This window comes from Oncorhynchus tshawytscha, linkage group LG24, assembly GCF_018296145.1.
Source record: "Oncorhynchus tshawytscha isolate Ot180627B linkage group LG24, Otsh_v2.0, whole genome shotgun sequence".
In the NCBI taxonomy this organism is placed as follows: domain Eukaryota; kingdom Metazoa; phylum Chordata; class Actinopteri; order Salmoniformes; family Salmonidae; genus Oncorhynchus; species Oncorhynchus tshawytscha.
In genome coordinates this window covers 10,502,802-10,520,148 of record NC_056452.1, presented here as the reverse complement: position 1 = coordinate 10,520,148, position 17,347 = coordinate 10,502,802, and the positions used below count along the sequence as shown (strand labels likewise).

The window sequence follows — 17,347 nt, the reverse complement described above, 5'->3', positions numbered from 1 at the left end:
ACCAGGTAGGCAAGTTGAGAACAAGTTCTCATTTACAATTGCGACCTGGCCAAGATAAAGCAAAGCAGTTCGACACAAACAACAACACAGAGTTACACATGGAGTAAAACAAACAGTCAACATACAGTCAATGATACAGTAGAAAAATGAGTCTATATACAATGTGAGCAAATGAGGTGAGATAAGGGAGGTAAAGGCAAAAAAGGCCATGGTGGCGAAGTAAATACAATATAGCAAGTTTTTAAAATGTTTATAAACACTGGAATGGTAGATTTGCAGTGGAAGAATGTGCAAAATAGAGACAGAAATAATGGTGGTGCAAAGGAGCTAAATAAATAAATAAATAAATACAGTAGGGGGCGAGGTAGTTGTTTGGGCTAAATTATAGATGGGCTATGTACAGGTGCAGTAATCAGAGCTGCTCTGACAGATGGTGCTTAAAGCTAGTGAGGGGGATAAGTGTTTCCAGTTTCAGAGATTTTTGCAGTTCATTCCAGTCATTGGCAGCAGAGAACTGGAAGGCGAGGCGGCCAGAGTAAGAATTGGTTTTGGGGGTGACCAGCGAGGTGAGATAAGGGGGGACTTTACCTAGCAGGGTCTTGTAGATGACCTAGAGCCAGTGGGTTTGGCGACGAGAGCGACATCATTGATGTATAGAGAGAAGAGAGTCAGTCCAAGAATTGAACCCTGTGGCACCCCCATAGACTGCCAGAGGCCCGGATAACAGGCCCTCCGATTTGACACACTGAACTCTATCAGAGAAATAGTTGGTGAACCAGGCGAGGCAATCATTTGAGAAACCAAGGCTATCGAGTCTGCCGATGAGGATGTGGTGATTGACAGAGTCGAAAGCCTTGGCCAGGTCAATGAATACGGCTGCACAGTATTGTTTCTTATCGATGGCGGTTAAGATATCGTTCAGGACCTTGACCGTGGCTGAGGTGCACCCAAGACCAGCTCTCCTCTGAAACCAGATTGCATAGCGGAGAAGGTATGGTGGGATTCGAAATGGTTGGTAATCTGTTTTTTTGACTTGGCTTTCGAAGACCTTAGAAAGGCAGGGTAGGATAGATATAGGTCTGTAGCAGTTTGGGTCAAGAGTGTCCCCCCCTTTGAAGAGGGGGATGACTGCAGCTGCTTTCCAATCTTTGGGAATCTCAGAGGACACAAAAGAGAGATTAATGGCATCTGGCGCAACGTAATGCAGTGCCTATAATGAATGAACTAGGCATTAGAAGTTCAGAACGTGTTAGCTATATATAAATAATAATGCTAAAATTGAAAAATCATTCAGCTGAATAATGACGTTTTTATCATCATAATCCAGGTGAAGATTGCATCTCACATTCCAGTGTTCGAATTTGTGTAAACAAGACTGCATGGGATTTCTGTTTTTGCAACTCTCTGCAGCCAATGGCTATGTCCGCTCTAGCTGTAATTCCGGGAGCCACTTGTGGATTTGACAGGTCTAATGCCGCGTTCAAAACAACTGGGAGGTCAAATTATGGCACTATTGATCTTCAGGTCGGAGCACTAAAAATAGGCCCGAGTTCCCGAGTTGGATGACCATTCAAAACGATTATTCCCAGTCGGACCTCGTTTTCTTCCAAGTTCACACTTGTTTTGAACGTGCCATAAACGGTTCCACCTCCAACACCTCAAAACAACCGCTATGTTCATGTTGGCTAAAGATGCGGATCTGATTTAATCGAGCCCTTACATTCCTACTAGTTAGTGGTGTAACGTTAACTAATAGCAATCTATTGTTATTCGTAAGGTGTTAATAAAATGTGCCAAATATATAAAAATAGTAAGACTAGTGTGTCAGTGTCCTTGCATGCCAGCTTACTAACAACTGCAGGCTGGTCACTAACGTTACACAATGTTGTTGCTGTGGCTAGCTAACGCCAATTACACAACTTGAGTTTGAGTGGAGACAGGCATAATTAATGTACTGAATGACGAGACTGCTTGATTTCAATAAGATCACCAATAGAGCAAATACATATTATAACACTACACCTGACACAAATAGTGAGTGAATGAAGAAAATAGTAAAACTTCACAGTACTTCTGTATCTTGCTTCTCTCCTGGATTCAGTTTGGTTTTCCCGCAACTATTTTGGCGCGTGACCACAACCCTTCCCGTTGAAGAATGACAACTTCCTTTCGCGAGCAATCTTAAAGGCGTCATATCCGTTAAAAACAACAATAAAGTCCTATGGTAAGAAAACTCTTGTCAAATAAAGATATATTTTGATATACTTAAGTCTTTCTGTGGTTGAAATATAAATAAATATGAGACTTTGCTACTGACACTGTGTTGTTTTCAACCGCCGAGTTAGTACCGTATTTTAGCCATCTAGCTACTGTTAGCTAACATTAGCCCAATCATGTTCTAAATGAGCCTAACATTATTTCTTATAGTCCAAGGTCGGACCGTATATGTTCTGTTTAAAGGCGAATTGGCTCTGGAAGCCAGAATGTAAACATGAATCGATTCTCAATTGCGGTACGGTTCTATAAAGATAAATACCTCTACTTTCATATCACATCAAAAATAATATCACAGTTGTACATTGTTTTAACCGGTTTTTAACGCAGTTGCCGCCGACAATCATTTTCAATGACAACATTACATGGATGTATTCATTTCGCTGATTCTTTTGCAAAAAACGTTTCTTAAACGGAACGAAACTGTGATGGGACCTACCTGAATTTGTCCAATCGAACTGAAGTTTTGCATCTATTTGGACTAATGATTACACCCCACGTTTGTGGCATCCTCTTCCCTTTACACACAGGTGTTCGCAGATAGTTTATTAACACAGATAGTCAGTCCACTGTCTGTTTTCCGTCAACAAACGCGGTAACATGGAAATATGGCAGTGTGGCAATAACCCTAACGCTATACAGGTGTAGTCTTTTACCTTTTGTTTTTTGACAATTATTTCTCGCTGATATAAATATAAAATGTAACGTTATGTAGCTTAAGTTTCCAAAGCAGTACCGCAAGCGATTCATGTTAATGTTTAGGGCAAGCATCGGGGTTCTGAACTAAATTCACCCAGTCAGTAGTCGCAAAAGTAGTTGGCGTCCATGAATGGGGTAAGCTAAACTGTGCTAGCAAAACCACCAGTCACGAGTAGTTTTCCCGCCGGCTAACCCTACTAATTCTGTTTCCAGTGTTGTTATGGAGGGCTCCAAGTCCTCTAGTACCACCATGCAGGTCAGCTTTGTGTGTCAGCGCTGCAGTCAGCCTCTAAAGCTGGATACATCCTTCAATGTGCTCGACCGTGTCACCATCCAGGAACTTATTGGTATGTTTACCTGAGTGTATGTTTGAGAGAGCGTGTGTGTGGTTGTGTGTGCGCATGCTTTGGAGAGCGCTACAGAGGAAGAGACAGAGATCGGCGTTGTGAGTCTGTGTGTCTTCTGTCCCATCAGCTCCTCTGGTCACAGTGACACCAAGCAAGCAGACAGAAAGCAATGAGACGGAAAGTGCTCCAGAGGTGAGACACTGGGTTTATTCAATCCAATGGAAAGATGGTTTTGAAACCAGGTTTCACAGCAATATCCTTCATAGAAATTGAGTTTTAAACACCGACAGGGGTTCTGATTTTCCTCTCTTCCTCCAGGAAACCTTTGTGGAAACAAAGCAAGATGGAGTCGCAAGAAAATACATCCCTCCTGCAAGGTAGCATCATGTCTAACTTACTACCTTCCAGTCTGCTTGGCCTACACAGTGTAATGCCCTGCTCTGAACTTGAACTACCATACCCTCTAGGCCTAGGACGATGCCTACATAGTTTTGTGTGTGTGTGTGTGCGCGCGCGCAGGATGATGTCCACAGAGAGCGCCAACAGCTTCACTCTGATTGGAGAAGCGTCGGACGGAGGCACCATGGAGAACCTCAGTCGGAGGCTGAAGGTGACCAGCGATCTGTTTGACATCATGTCGGGCCAGACCGACGTAGACCACCCGCTGTGTGAGGAGTGTACCGACACCCTGCTAGACCACCTGGACACGCAGCTCAACATCACAGAGAACGAGTGCCAGAACTACAAGTGAGTAGTCATACACTGCAACTACACTAACATTACATAACTAGTGGGTAGTCATAGTGTACTACACTATGTAACATACAGCAGGATTTGCTTTAGAAAAAAATTCTTAGGCAGGGAGACCCACTAGGGCTTAGTTTACACCAATATTTTGTTGCCTGGAGCAATATTGTGCCTCAAAAGAGGATCACTTATTTGCATGCCTGAATCATGTATGTGGATAGGTGTTTTTGATGCCTGTGTATGTGTAGGGCAATTTTGTTGTTCACGTTCTATTGACGTGTGCGCATCCCAGTGTGGTGACACTGATGGTTTCTCAGAACTGGTGGCTTGATGGGAGGCAGGTAGCCTCGTGGTTAGAGCGTTGGGCCAGTAACCGAAAGGTTGCTGGATCGAATCCTCAAGCTGTCGTTCTGCCCCTGAGCAAGGCAGTTAACCCACTGGTGCTGAAGACGTGGATGTCGATTATGGCAGCCCCCACCACACCTCTCTGATTCACATTTCAGTTGAACGCATTCAGTTGTACAACTTCTACGGTTTTGGCTAGCTAGATTGAGAATTTACTTAGCAGGTTATTATAATTTACGTTGCAGGTTAGGATAATTATGTTAATAAAAGGGTTAGGCTAAAATGCTGTACTCTATCTAGCCACAACCGTAGAAGCCATCATTCCAGAGAAACCATCAGCTAACATTTAAGTAGGAACCTTGACAAACTTAACAGTGAGCGAGTGAAAACACAGAAGACCGAGGGCTACAGATATGTAAAACAAGTTATCTTATTCTTCTGGCTTTATCCAGCTTTATTTGTGATATTGTATCTTGCCTCGCTGGCTTGCTACGTGATCGATCCTCTGACGTTGTGGACGATAACATCTGAATTTGCGTTCGTTAACTTGCACGAGCTGCATTTGAAGTTGCATGTGCTTGTATCCACTGCAAGGTGCACGCAACTTTTCATGACGCGGCCGGGAAAGGTGTCTATGTGTGTTTTGTGTTTTTCATGTGTGTTTTTCCGTGTGTGTGTGTGTGTGTGTGTGTGTGTGTGTGTTTTCCTTGTCTGACTACGGTGTGTGTCCTCTACTAGGAACTGCCTGGAGCTGCTGTCCCAGCTGAAGGAGGAGGAGGAGGACAGCCTGTTGCTGGAGCTCCAGAAACTGGGCGAAGAGGAGTCGTCACTGGTGGGGGAGCTGGAGGCGGTGGAAGAGCAGAGGGCTGCCGTGGCCGAGGACCTGGTCCAGGGACGCAGCCACTCCCAGCAGCTAGACACTGAGGAACTGCAGTGAGTAATGGCTGTCTGTCCTCCACCTCTGTGTAATTTTGGCTGTTGTATTTCTAAGTTCAAAGCACTTTGGTTGTGGTGGCTGTCATTCTGTCTCACACGGGTTAGAGTGTAAAATGAGCTTTGGAAGTCCGCTGTCTCAACCTTATGCACTTAGTAAAGAAATGAATGGGACAACGATCACCCTACTGGGAACTGACATTTTGAGACTGTATAACGCAGGGTTTCCAGAACTCGTTCCTCGGGACTCCTAAGGGTTGCTCGTTTTGGTTTTTGGCTTAGCGCTACACAGCCTAATCAACTAATCATCAAGCTTTAATCATTTGAATCAACCGTGTAGTGTTATGGCAAACTCCAAAACGTGCACCTCTTGGGAACCTGAGGACCGAGTTTGGGAAACGCTGGTACATTGCAAGACGGGAGAATGGGATGAGGAAAAAGAGGGAGACACCAAATCAACCCCTACTCTATGCACTATATAATTCAATTTCACAAATGAATCCCTTATCCTCCCCTGGCCTGTGTGTGTGATGTGTGTCTGTGTGCTCCAGGTACCAGAAGGAGTACAGTGAGTTCAAGCGGCAGCAGCTGGAGCTGGATGACGAGCTGAAGAGTGTGGACAACCAGATGCGATACTGCCAGATTCAACTGGACCGCCTAAAAAAGACCAACGTCTTCAACGCCACCTTCCACATCTGGTAAGGACACATACTCCGACGCATTACGGACCCTTATACATGCACTAAAATACAGACGTGCACAAACAAACGCACGCATGAATTATTGACCCAATGTATGTCAGTTGAGCAACTTAATCTCTGTTTGAAGTGGTGGTGAGTGCATGCTTGCGTTTAGAATGAACAGCTGCCTCTGTCTCTCAGCCCTCATCTTGTCTTCACATAGAATTTTGAACGGCATCTTTTACATTGATAGTTTTTAGTGCTTATAATAACCTTGTCTCTGATCCTCAGGCACAGTGGCCAGTTTGGCACCATCAATAACTTCCGTCTGGGCCGTCTACCCAGTGTCCCCGTTGAGTGGAACGAGATCAACGCCGCCTGGGGTCAGACCGTGCTACTGCTCCACGCCCTGGCCAACAAGATGGGGCTACGCTTCCAGAGGTCAGACAAGACCCGCACATATGGACATATACACGCGCACACCCTTCTACGCCATGTAATGTGTTCAATTGCCAAAATAATCAGTTATTTTATCATATCCAAATAAACATGATACATTATTTTAAATGACATATTGTACAATGTAAAACATCTTGCTGGATTACTTGAACCTCTCTCTTTAGATACCGCCTGGTCCCATATGGAAACCACTCTTACCTGGAGTCACTTACAGACAAGTCCAAGGTAATGCTTGTTACCAGAAAGTAAGGTCACACTAAAAGGCACATGAACACACTTTCTGCTGGCTACTATATGGAGATATATATATATATATATATATATATATATATTTATGAACTGTGAAAAAAATTAATAGTGAACTATCCTTTTTAATATTATTTTTGAAATACTCATTAGACTGGCCCAAGCCAACCCCAGTGAATAGGCCATATATATGGTACATTCCACTCTCTCGGTCTTCTTGTGTGTGTAGGAGCTACCACTGTACTGTTCAGGGGGCCTGCGCTTCTTCTGGGACAACAAGTTTGACCATGCCATGGTGGCCTTCCTGGACTGTGTGCAGCAGTTCAAGGAGGAGGTGGAGAAGGGAGACACGGGATTCTGCCTGCCTTACAGGTCAGTCAACTAGTCTAGCAGACATCATCGAATTATAATTGTAATCATCTATGGATTATTCAGAGAGACCAAGGATTAAGCTGTCAAAAGCTGACCTACTTCAGTTATTTGTATAAATTTGGTAAGTTATACAACTAAATTAATTCGTTTTTTTCTTCATTTTTCCAATTTAAAAAAAAAATCGCTCCTTTTCATATTCAGATTTGACAAATACGTTCCCTTGTTTCTTAATGTCATTTATTCTACTTTCCTGTACTTGTAACACATCTGACAATGATTGAGTTGAGTATTTGGATTTGATTTTATTGAGGTGTTTTAAACGGGTGTTTCTGTAGATTAGAGGAACTGCTGAACACTGTTGGTTTCGACGTTTCTGGATACAATACTGCCTCCTAGTAGTACTGCCTCTTATTGGAACCCTCACAGATTCCAAGGTAGAAGTCCTAATTTGGGCAGCAGGGGGTTTAGCAGTCACTGTATGTCTGTCTGTTCAATACAAAAGAGCGACATACTCAGGTCCCTTGGTGCATCACACCACGGATCGCTTCACGTAGCCAGCCAGTACAGTGCCATTGAGCCTGTGCTTGGTGGAGTCATAGGCCCCCCGTCTCGAGCTCTTTGAGGAGAGCTTGGCACAGATCTCACTGTGTTTCTCCAAGCGACTAGGATCAAAGCACCGGCCGCAGTGCTCACACTGCTTCAGCTTGGAGTTGGCTGCACTCATCCCAAATCGACGTTTCAACACCACCTGAATGAATGGATGTTATCAGATGGGCCAAATAATGGGCAGCTGGGCAACAAAGACAATATATACAATATGTACAAACCAGATGAGGCTGGTGGGAGAATCTCATTGTAATGGGCTCATTGTAATGGCTGGAATAGAATACAAGGAACGGTATCGCACTCGTCAATCACATGGAAACCACGTTTGATTCCGATCCATTAATTCCATTCCAGCCATTACAACGATCCTATCCTCCTAGAACTCCTCCCATCAGCCTCCTCTGATACAAACGCACTTGATCACCAACACTACACTAGATCAGCAGTTAGAATGGCTTTGTAATGTCAGGCTACTTTACCTGTCTGTCCTCCTTTTTCTCTTCCATGTTCAAACCCTTCTTGACTTCCTTTGGCTTGTGGCTGTCTGCTTTGGCTTACTAGCCACACTGCTTTGTTCTCCATTTCTCCTCACATCTTTACTCCTTTCTTCCTCTTCTTCATTATCTCTTATCATCTCCCATAGGTCAGAATCCACCTTCATCAGGCAGATCTCCTGGATGAACTTCTCCACCTTTTTTCTCAACCGTTCTTTTGCGTTTTTCTCCTCCAAAGCCTGAGCATCCATCTTGGCCCCACTCTTCATTAGTTTCAGTTCTTGGGTTACACTGATCAGCTTGGCCTTCATATATGCCATCACCTGCTCAGCCTCTGAGTTAAAGACGTCCCATACCATCTCATCGGGGCATGGCGGTAGATCCTGTACAGTTAGGGTCTGAGTCTTGAACTGACCTTGTTTCTTCACAACCTGCCTTCTGTACTTTGAAGCACCAGGACGAGGGCTGCCCTGTGGTCTGACTGGCTGGAATGGCTTCTTGGCATCATTGTTTGACACAGTGACTCTGGCTCTAATGGGAGGCAGTGGCATCTTGGTGACCATATTGGCTCCATGGACTGCCTTCAATGGCTTGGCACTATGGAGGTAGATGTCTTTCACCACGCAGGTTTGATCCCTCTTGGTCCGGGTGGGTTGCTGTGGCTTCCGGATGGGAGGAACAGTAGCCTTCCCTGACTGCTGAGATGTTGGAGCTACATGCAGTCCTTGACTCTTCCCATTGCAGATGGACCTCTTTTTCTGCAGTACTGGGATTCTGGAGGAAGGATGTGGTTTCTTTTCCACAGCCTTCAAACTGGCAAGTCGCTGCAGAGCACCCTTTCTTTCTTCAGTCAACTCCAGTACTGGGATTCTGGAGGTGTTAAAACTGTTTTTGTTTGAGCACTGGAAGCTTCTCAGTGGCCTTGGGTTGAGATGGCAGGGCAGGCTGAATGGAGTTGCTACTGGCAGCTCCAAGCTTCCCTGTTAAAGCATTATCTTCCTGTAGTGGCTGCAATAATCTCCTCACCTGATTCTGCAACTAAATTTTTGTCTAGTAGCAATTTCTGTATTTTATGGTGATCTACTGTGGTAACTATACCTCAGGAGGAATCTGCTAGATTGTTTTGGATACTTGTGTTCTATTTTCAGCAACCAGACACCAGAATGTTTAAACAGAACATTTGGAATTTATGGATTAGTTGTGACAATTGTTTCACAAATAATGAGACTTCTAGTATCTCACACACTTATCAAATCAAATGTATTTATATAGCCCTTTGTACATCAGCTGATATCTCAAAGTGCTGTACAGAAACCCAGCCTAAAACCCCAAACAGCAAGCAATGCAGGTGTAGAAGCACGGTGGCTCGGAAAAACTCCATAGAAAGGCCAAAACCTAGGAAGAAACCTAGAGAGGAACCAGGCTATGAGGGGTGGCCAGTCCTCTTCTGGCTGTGCCGGGTGGAGATGTTCAAATGTTCATAAATTACCAGCCAAATAATAATGACCAGCCAAATAGTCAAATAATAATAATCACAGTAGTTGTCGAGGGTGCAACAGGTCAGCACCTCAGGAGTAAATGTCAGTTGGCTTTTCATAGCCGATCATTGAGAGTGTCTCGAGTTGAAAATAGCAGGTCTGGTGAACAGGTCAGTGTTCCATAGCCGCAGGCAGAACAGTTGAAACTGGAGCAGCAGCACGGCCAGGTGGACTGGGGACAGCAAGGAGTCGTCATGCCAGGTAGTCCTGAGGCATGGTCCTAGGGCTCAGGTCCTCTGAGCGAGAGAGAGATAATTAGAGAGCATACTTAAATTCACATAGGACATCGGATAAGACAGGAGAAATACTCCAGATATAACAGACAGACCCTAGCCCCCCGACTACATTAAATACTGGAGGCTGAGACCGGAGGGGTCAGGAGACACTGTGGCCCCATCCAATGATACCCCCAGACAGGGCCAAACAGGCAGGATATAACCCCACCCACTTTGCCAAAGCACAACCCCCACACCACTAGAGGGATATCTTCAACCACCAACTTTCCATCCTGAGACAAGGCCGAGTATAGCCCACAAAGATCCCGCACAACCCAAGGGGGGGTGCCAACCCAGACAGGAAGACCACGTCAGTGACTCATCCCACTCCAGTGACGCACCCCTCCTAGGGACGGCATGGAAGAGCAACAGTAAGCCAGTGACTCAGCCCCTGTAATGGAGTTAGAGGTAGAGAATCCCAGGTTAGAGAGGGGAACTGGCCAGGCAGAGACGGCAAAGGCAGTTCGTTGCTCCAGTGCCTTTTTGTTCACCTTCACACTCTTGGGCCAGACTGCACTCAATCATAGGACCTACTGAAGAGATGAGTCTTCAGTAAAGACTTAAAGGTTGACAGAGTTTGCGTCTCTCACATGGGTAGGCAGACCATTCCATAAAAATTTTAGCTCTGTAGGACTAAGCCCTGCCTCCAGCTGTTTGCTTAGAAATTCTAGGGACAATTAGGAGGCCTGCGTCTTGTGACCGTAGCGTACGTGTAGGTATGTACAGCACGACCAAATCGGAAACATGGGTAGGAGCAAGCCCGTGTGATGCTTTGTAGGTTAGCAGTAAAACCTTGAAATCAGCCCTTGCCTAAACAGGAAGCCAGTGTAGGGAGGCTAGCACTGGAGTAATATGATCAAATTTTGGGGGTTCTAGTCAGGATTCTAGCAGCCGTATTTAGCACTAACTGACGTTTATTTAGTGCTTTATCCGGGTAGCTGGAAAGTAGAGCATTGCAGTAGTCTAACCTAGAAGTGACAAAATTATGGATACATTTTTCTGCTTCATTTTTGGACAGAAAATTTCAGATTTTTGCAATATTGCGTAGATGGGAAAAAAGCTGTCCTTGAAACAGTCTTGATATGTTCGTCAAAAGAGTGATCAGGGTCCAGAGTAACGCAGAGGTCCTTCACAGTTTTATTTGAGACGACTGTACAACCATCAAGATTAATTGTCAGATTCAACAGAAGATCTCTTTGTTTCTTGGGACCTAGAACAAGCATCTCTGTTTTGTACGAGTTTAAAAGTAGAACGTTTGCAGCCATTCACTTCCTTGTGTCTGAAACACAGGCTTCCAGCGAGGGCAATTTTCATCGAAATGTACAGCTGTGTCATCCGCATGGCAGTGAAAGTTAACATTATGTTTTCGAATATCATCCCCAAGAGGTAAAATATATAGTGAAAACAATAGTGGTCCCAATACGGAACCTTGAGGAACACGAACATTTACAGTTGATTTGTCAGAGGACAAACCATCCACAGGGACAAACTGATATCTTTCCGACAGATAAGATCTAAACCAGGCCAGAACTTGTCCGTGTAGACCAATTTGGGTTTCCAATCTCTCCAAAAGAATGTTTTGATCGATGGTATCAAAAGCAGCACCAAGGTCTAGGAGCAGATGCACAGCCTCGGTCTGACGCCATTTAAAGGTGATTTACCACCTTCACAAGTGCAGTCTCAGTGCTATGTTGGGGTCTAAAACCAGACTGAAGCATTTCGTATACAGTGTTTGCCTTCAGGGAGGCAGTGAGTTGCTGCGTAACAGCTTTTTCTAAAACTTTTGAGAGGAATGGGAGATTCGATATAAGCCAATAGTTTTTTATAATTTCTGGGTCAAGGTTTGGCTTTATTACTGCCACTTTTAGGGAGTTTGGTACACATCCAGTGGATAGATAGCTGTTTATTATGTTCAACATAGGCGGGCCAAGCACAGGAAGCAGCTCTTTCAGTAGTTTAGTTGGAATAGGGTCCAGTATGCAGCTTGAAGGTTTAGAAGCCATGATTATTTTCATCATTGTGTCAAGAGATACAGTACTAAAACACTTGAGTGTCTCCCTTGATCCTAGGTCCTGGCAGAGTTGTGCAGACTCAGGACAACTGAGCTTTGGAGGAATACGCAGATTTAAAGAGGAGTCCGTAATTTTGGATTGTTCTTAATTTCCTCAATTAGTTTGGAAAAATACGACGATCGAGCAGCAGTGAGGGCTCTTCGATATTTCACTGTACTGTCTTTCCAAGCTAGTCGGAAGACTTCCAGTTTGGTGTGGCGCCATTTCCGTTCCAATTTTCTGGAAGCTGCTTCAGAGCTCGGGTATTTTCTGTATACCAGGGAGCTAGTTTCTTATGACAAATGTTTTTAGGGGTGCAACTGCATCTAGGGTATTGCGCAAGGTTAAATTGAGTTCCCCAGTTAGGTGGTTAACTTTTTTTTTTTTGTCCTCTGACGTCTTTAGGTAGGCAGAGGAAGTCTGGAAGGGCATCAAGGAATCTTTGAGTTGTCTGAGAATTTATAGCATGACTTTTGATGCTCCTTGGTTGGGGTCTGAGCAGATTATTTGTTGCGATTGCAAACGTAATAAAATGGTGTTCCGATAGTCCAGGGTTATGAGGAAAAACATTAAGATCCACAACATTTATTCCATGGGACAAAACTAGGTCCAGAGTATGACTGTGGCAGTGAGTAGGTCCAGAGACATGTTGGACAAACCCCACTGAGTCGCTGATGGCTCTGAAAGCCTTTTGGAGTGGGTCTGTGGACTTTTCTATGTGAATATTAAAGTCACCAAAAATGTGAATATTATCTGCTATGACTACAAGGTCCGATAGGACTTCAGGGAACTCAGTGAGGGGTGCTGTATATGGCCCAGGAGGCCTGTAAACAGTAGCTATAAAAAGTGATTGGGTAGGCTGCATAGATTTCATGACTAGAAGCTCAAAAGACGAAAACATCGTTGTTTTTTTGTAAATTGAAATTTGCCATTGTAAATGTTAGCAACACCTCCGCCTTTGCGGGATGCAGGAGGGATATGGTCACTTGTGTAACCAGGAGGTAAGGCCTCATTTAACACAGTAAATTCATCAGGCTTAAGCCATGTTTCAGTCAGGCCAATCACATCAAGATGATGATCAGTGATTAGTTAATTGACTATAATTGCCTTTGAAGTGAGGGCTCTAACATTAAATAGTCCTATTTTGAGATGTGAGGTATCAATCTCTTTCAATAATGGCAGGAATGGAAGAGGTCTTTATTCTAGTGAGATTGCTAAGGCGAACACCGCCATGTTTAGTTTTGCCCAACCTAGGTCGAGGCACAGACACGGTCTCAATGGGGATAGCTGAGCTGACTGGGCTCATGGCAGACTCCACTAAGCTGGCAGGCTGGCTAACAGCCTGCTGCATGGCCTGCACCCTATTTCATTGTGGAGCTAGGGGAGGTAGAGCCCTGTCTATGTTCGTAGATAAGATGAGAGCACCCCTCCAGCTAGGATGGAGTCCGTCACTCCTCAACAGGCCAGGCTTTTGGGAGGGGCAGAAAACAGTTTTCAACCAGTGATTGAGTTGAGACTCTGCTGTAGAGTTCATCACTCCCCTAACTGGGAGGGGGCCAGAGACTATTACTCGATGCCGATATATCTTTCTAGATGATTTACACGCTGAAGCTATGTTGCGCTTGGTGACCTCTGACTGTTTCATCCTAACATTGTTGATGCCGACGTGGATAACAATATCCCTATACTCTTTACACTCGCCAGTTTTAGCTTTAGCCAGCACCATCTTCAGATTAGCCTTAACGTCGGTAGCCCTGCCCCCTGGTGAACAATGTATGATCGCTGGATGATTCGTTTTAAGTCTAATACTGCATGTAATGGAGTCGCCAATGACTAGGGTTTTCAATTTGTCAGAGCTAATGGTGGGAGCCTTCGGCGTCTCAGACCCCCGTAACGGGAGGAGTAGAGACCAGAGAAGGCTCGGCCTCTGACTCCGACTCGCTGCTTAATGGGGAGAACCGGTTGAAAGTTTGTTGGCTGAATGAGCGACACCGGTTGAGCATTCCAACAGCATTTCCCTCCAGAAGCCATGAGAAAGTTGTCCGGCTGCGGGGACCGTGCGAGGGGATTTGTACTACTATCTGTACTTACTGGTGGCACAGATGCTGTTTCATCCTTTCCTACACTGAAATTACCCTTGCCTAATGATTGCGTCTGAAGCAGGGCTTGCAGCGCAGCTATCCTCGCCGTAAGGCAATCGTTCTCCTGTATATTATGAGTACAGCGACTGCAATTGGAAGGCATCATGTTCATGTTACTACTTAGCTTCGGCTGGTGGAGGTCCTGACGAACCACGTCCAGATAAAGCGTCCGGAGTGAAAAAGTTGAATGAAAGAAAGTTGAATGAGGGAAAAACAAAAAAATATAAATGGTAATTAAAGTAAAAAACATAAAGTTGTCAGGTAGCAAAGTAAGGTTAGCAACAAAACACACAGGAGCATGTCTGCAAGTTGTGACAGGAAATGACACAGGCACAGTTTTACTGCAATCTGTTGAGTGCATGCGGGTTCAAGCAAATAACTGGAGTTGGTCAGCTTTTGACAGCTTAATCCTTTGTCTCTACATGATCATTTGCCTCCAACTAGTCACTAGCATGAGAAATCTGCAGATTGTTTTGTCTTAGCATACTGGCTTTAGATAAATAAATAAAAATGTGGGTGTTAGTTGCACCAGTTTCTTTCATAGCCCTCAAGAAATAAACACTTGGGGGTTTGAGTTTTAACGCACCTTTTTCTGTTATGGGTCAGGATGGATGTCGAGAAGGGCAAGATTGAGGACACGGGAGGCAGCGGCGGCTCCTACTCCATCAAGACCCAGTTCAACTCAGAGGAGCAGTGGACCAAGGCGCTCAAGTTCATGTTGACCAACCTCAAGTGGGGCCTGGCATGGGTGTCGTCTCAGTTTTACAACCGATAGAGGAGGAAGATGAGGAATCACCCTGGGTGTGCCCTTTGACCCTTCTAAAACCACAATTTCGTCACAATGTGTGACTCTCTAAAGTTCTTCTTCTACGATGCTCTCCTTGCTTCCCTGTGATGTTTTGAGAGGGTGGGGAGAAGACTGGAGGAAGGACTTTTGAGATTCACCACAGGTGTGAGTTCCAATCCAGTACGTCATGTTTCCTTGTTTGATTTCCACATTGACCATATGAAAGGACAAAATAAAAACTGTTAAATTGTTCACATTCAAGTCCGCCTAGACTCATAGGTGTTATGAAGGGAGCTATCTGAGACTTTTGGAACACATTCCAGGATTGAGTCCTAATAGTAGCTAAGTGGCTTCTGGTTGTGTCTTTTCCTTCATATGCACATATCTTATGACACTGGATAGGTGAAAGCTGTTTCCAATTGGCCTGTTCAATTCTTATAGATCAGTACACATGAAGGGAAGGTGTGAAGGACACATTGAACTATTGAGATGCAGCACTGGAATGGGTTCTTATGTATCACGTGCAAAACTGGAACGTCACATCTGGTTTACTGCCTATTTTTCGTCAATTGGTTTGTATCTTTCTCGTTCAACTCCACTCTATCTGCAGAAAAATGTACATTTATTATGTTTTAATAGTTTAGATGGTTTAATTTCACCATGCGTTGGAACAGCATTGGAACGTTTGCACCAAGTGTCTACCGAAAGCTTTGGCGTCGGAATTATGCTGTGCTTTTGTTGATTGGCAACTTCAACAAGGCAATCCTTTTACTACAAGTGACTTCTTGGTGTAGATTTAAATGTAGACAAGGAGGCTTGTGGCAGTATTTAATACCCATATCACTATATGATTTGGTTTTTCAGGTTCATTACACATGAAAATGCCAATAATGGACCCACACAGAACGCCTTATGTAAAAGGATATTTCCAATTCTAACATTTGTATAAAAAAAGGTAATCAAAATCTTAGACAGATTGCTTGATTTATTGATTTACGTAAGTATTCAACCTCGAGTCAATACATGTTAAAATCACCTTTGGCAGCGATTACAGCTGAGAGTCTTTGTGGGTAAGTCTCTAAATGCTTTGCACACCAGGTTTGCATGTTAGTCTTCAAGCTCTGTCAAGTTGGTTGTTGATCATTGTTACAAAGCCATTTAAGGCTTACCATTATAATTTTAAGTCAAAATTCAATATCGTATTGGTAAGCAACTCCAGTGTATATTTGGCCTTGTGTTTTAGGTTACTGTCCTGCTAAAAGTTGAATATCTCCCAGTGTCTGTAAAGCAGACTGAACCAGGTTTTCCTCTAGGATTTTGCCTGTGCTTAGCGCTATTCTGTTTATTTTCGTCATAAACATCCTTGCCGATGACAGGCATGCAGCCACCACCATGCTTGAAAATTTGAAGAGTGGTACTCAGTTATTTGTTGTTGGATTTGCTCCAAATATAACACTTTGTTTTCAGGACATAAAGTTAATTTCATTGCCACATTTTTTGAAGTATTACTTGCTCCTGATTACAAACAGGATACATGTTTTGGAATATTTTTATTCTGTACCAACTTCCTTTTCACTGTTATTTAGGTTAGTATTGTGGAATAACTACAATGTAGTTGATCCATCCTCAATTTTCTCTCTCGGGCCTTAAACTGTTTTAAAGTCACCATTGGCCTCGGTGAAATCCCTGAGCAGTTTCCTTCCTCTACTGCAACTGAGTTAGGAAGGATGCCTATATCTTGGTACTGACTGGGTATTTTGATACACATCCAAAGTGTAATTATCAACTTCACCATGCTCAAAGGGATATTCAATGCCTGTTTTTTTTTTGTTTTTTTTTACCCACCTACCAATAGGTGCACTTCTTTGCGAGGTATAGCAAAACCTCCCTGGTCTTGGTGGTTGAATCTGAGGGACCTTACAATTACAAATTTGATTTGATTTGATTTGATTATCTGTATGGATCGGGTACAGAGATGAGGTAGTAATTCAAAAATCCTGTTAAACACAGATGACTCCATGCAATTTGTGACTTGTTTAGCACATTTTTACTCCTTCATGCTTGCCATAACAAAGGGATTGAATACTTTTAATTCATTAATTTGTAAAGAATCTCTAGAACCATAATTCCACTTTCACATTATGGGGAATTGTGTGTAGGCCAGTGAATACATTCTCAAGGCACTTTAAGAGATTAGCTCTTCAGGCAGTCATTGGGTTGCTAGCCTTGTATGTAGCACATAGCTAGCTCTATGGCTGTGTATATTTGAGTATTACCAGTTAGGCTATTCTGCTTTTCTCTGGTAAACAACGCATCTATTCTCGAGTGTGTAATCATGTTTCACAATATACTA

At 43.8% G+C, this 17,347-nt stretch overlaps 2 protein-coding genes across 6 annotated transcripts in view; one reads left to right on the top strand and one right to left on the bottom strand.

The window, feature by feature from the left end:
- LOC112223766 (BRCA1 DNA repair associated) overlaps nt 1–2,842 on the bottom strand; it is a 44,374-nt gene extending 41,532 nt beyond the window's left edge. For 2 of the 3 annotated variants that reach the window (XM_042305296.1, XM_042305297.1), the window contains exon 1: nt 2,714–2,842. In XM_042305296.1, coding sequence (XP_042161230.1) covers nt 2,714–2,784 — 71 coding nt within the window. In that variant the 5' untranslated portion in view covers nt 2,785–2,842. Of the gene's footprint in view, nt 1–2,071; nt 2,156–2,713 lie in introns of those variants that run through there. The other variant, XM_024386954.2, reaches the window with a different exon arrangement.
- On the top strand, nt 2,137–15,964 carry becn1 (beclin 1, autophagy related). 3 transcript variants are annotated; one of them, XM_024386957.2, is made up of 11 exons: nt 2,137–2,224; nt 3,187–3,320; nt 3,448–3,512; nt 3,639–3,697; nt 3,840–4,067; nt 5,151–5,345; nt 5,897–6,043; nt 6,317–6,466; nt 6,649–6,709; nt 6,960–7,102; nt 14,814–15,964. In XM_024386957.2, exons 2-11 carry the CDS (start codon nt 3,194–3,196, stop codon nt 14,980–14,982), a joined length of 1,344 nt encoding a protein of 447 aa, XP_024242725.1. In that variant the 5' UTR covers nt 2,137–2,224; nt 3,187–3,193; the 3' UTR covers nt 14,983–15,964. The 3 variants fall into 3 exon arrangements, with proteins under 3 accessions (XP_024242725.1, XP_024242726.1, XP_024242724.1); XM_024386958.2 differs by having other exon boundaries at nt 2,161–2,224; nt 3,190–3,320; XM_024386956.2 differs by lacking the exon at nt 2,137–2,224 and adding an exon at nt 2,825–3,108.
- The last annotated feature ends 1,383 nt before the right edge of the window (nt 15,965–17,347 follow it).

What these genes read in the sequence shown, in the direction of transcription:
- becn1 (XM_024386956.2), top strand. An exon ending in AACGAGTGCCAGAACTACAA is followed by an intron (nt 4,068 to 5,150) that starts GTGAGTAGTCAT and finishes GTCCTCTACTAG; the next exon opens with GAACTGCCTGGAGCTGCTGT. An exon ending in AACGCCACCTTCCACATCTG is followed by an intron (nt 6,044 to 6,316) that starts GTAAGGACACAT and finishes TCTGATCCTCAG; the next exon opens with GCACAGTGGCCAGTTTGGCA.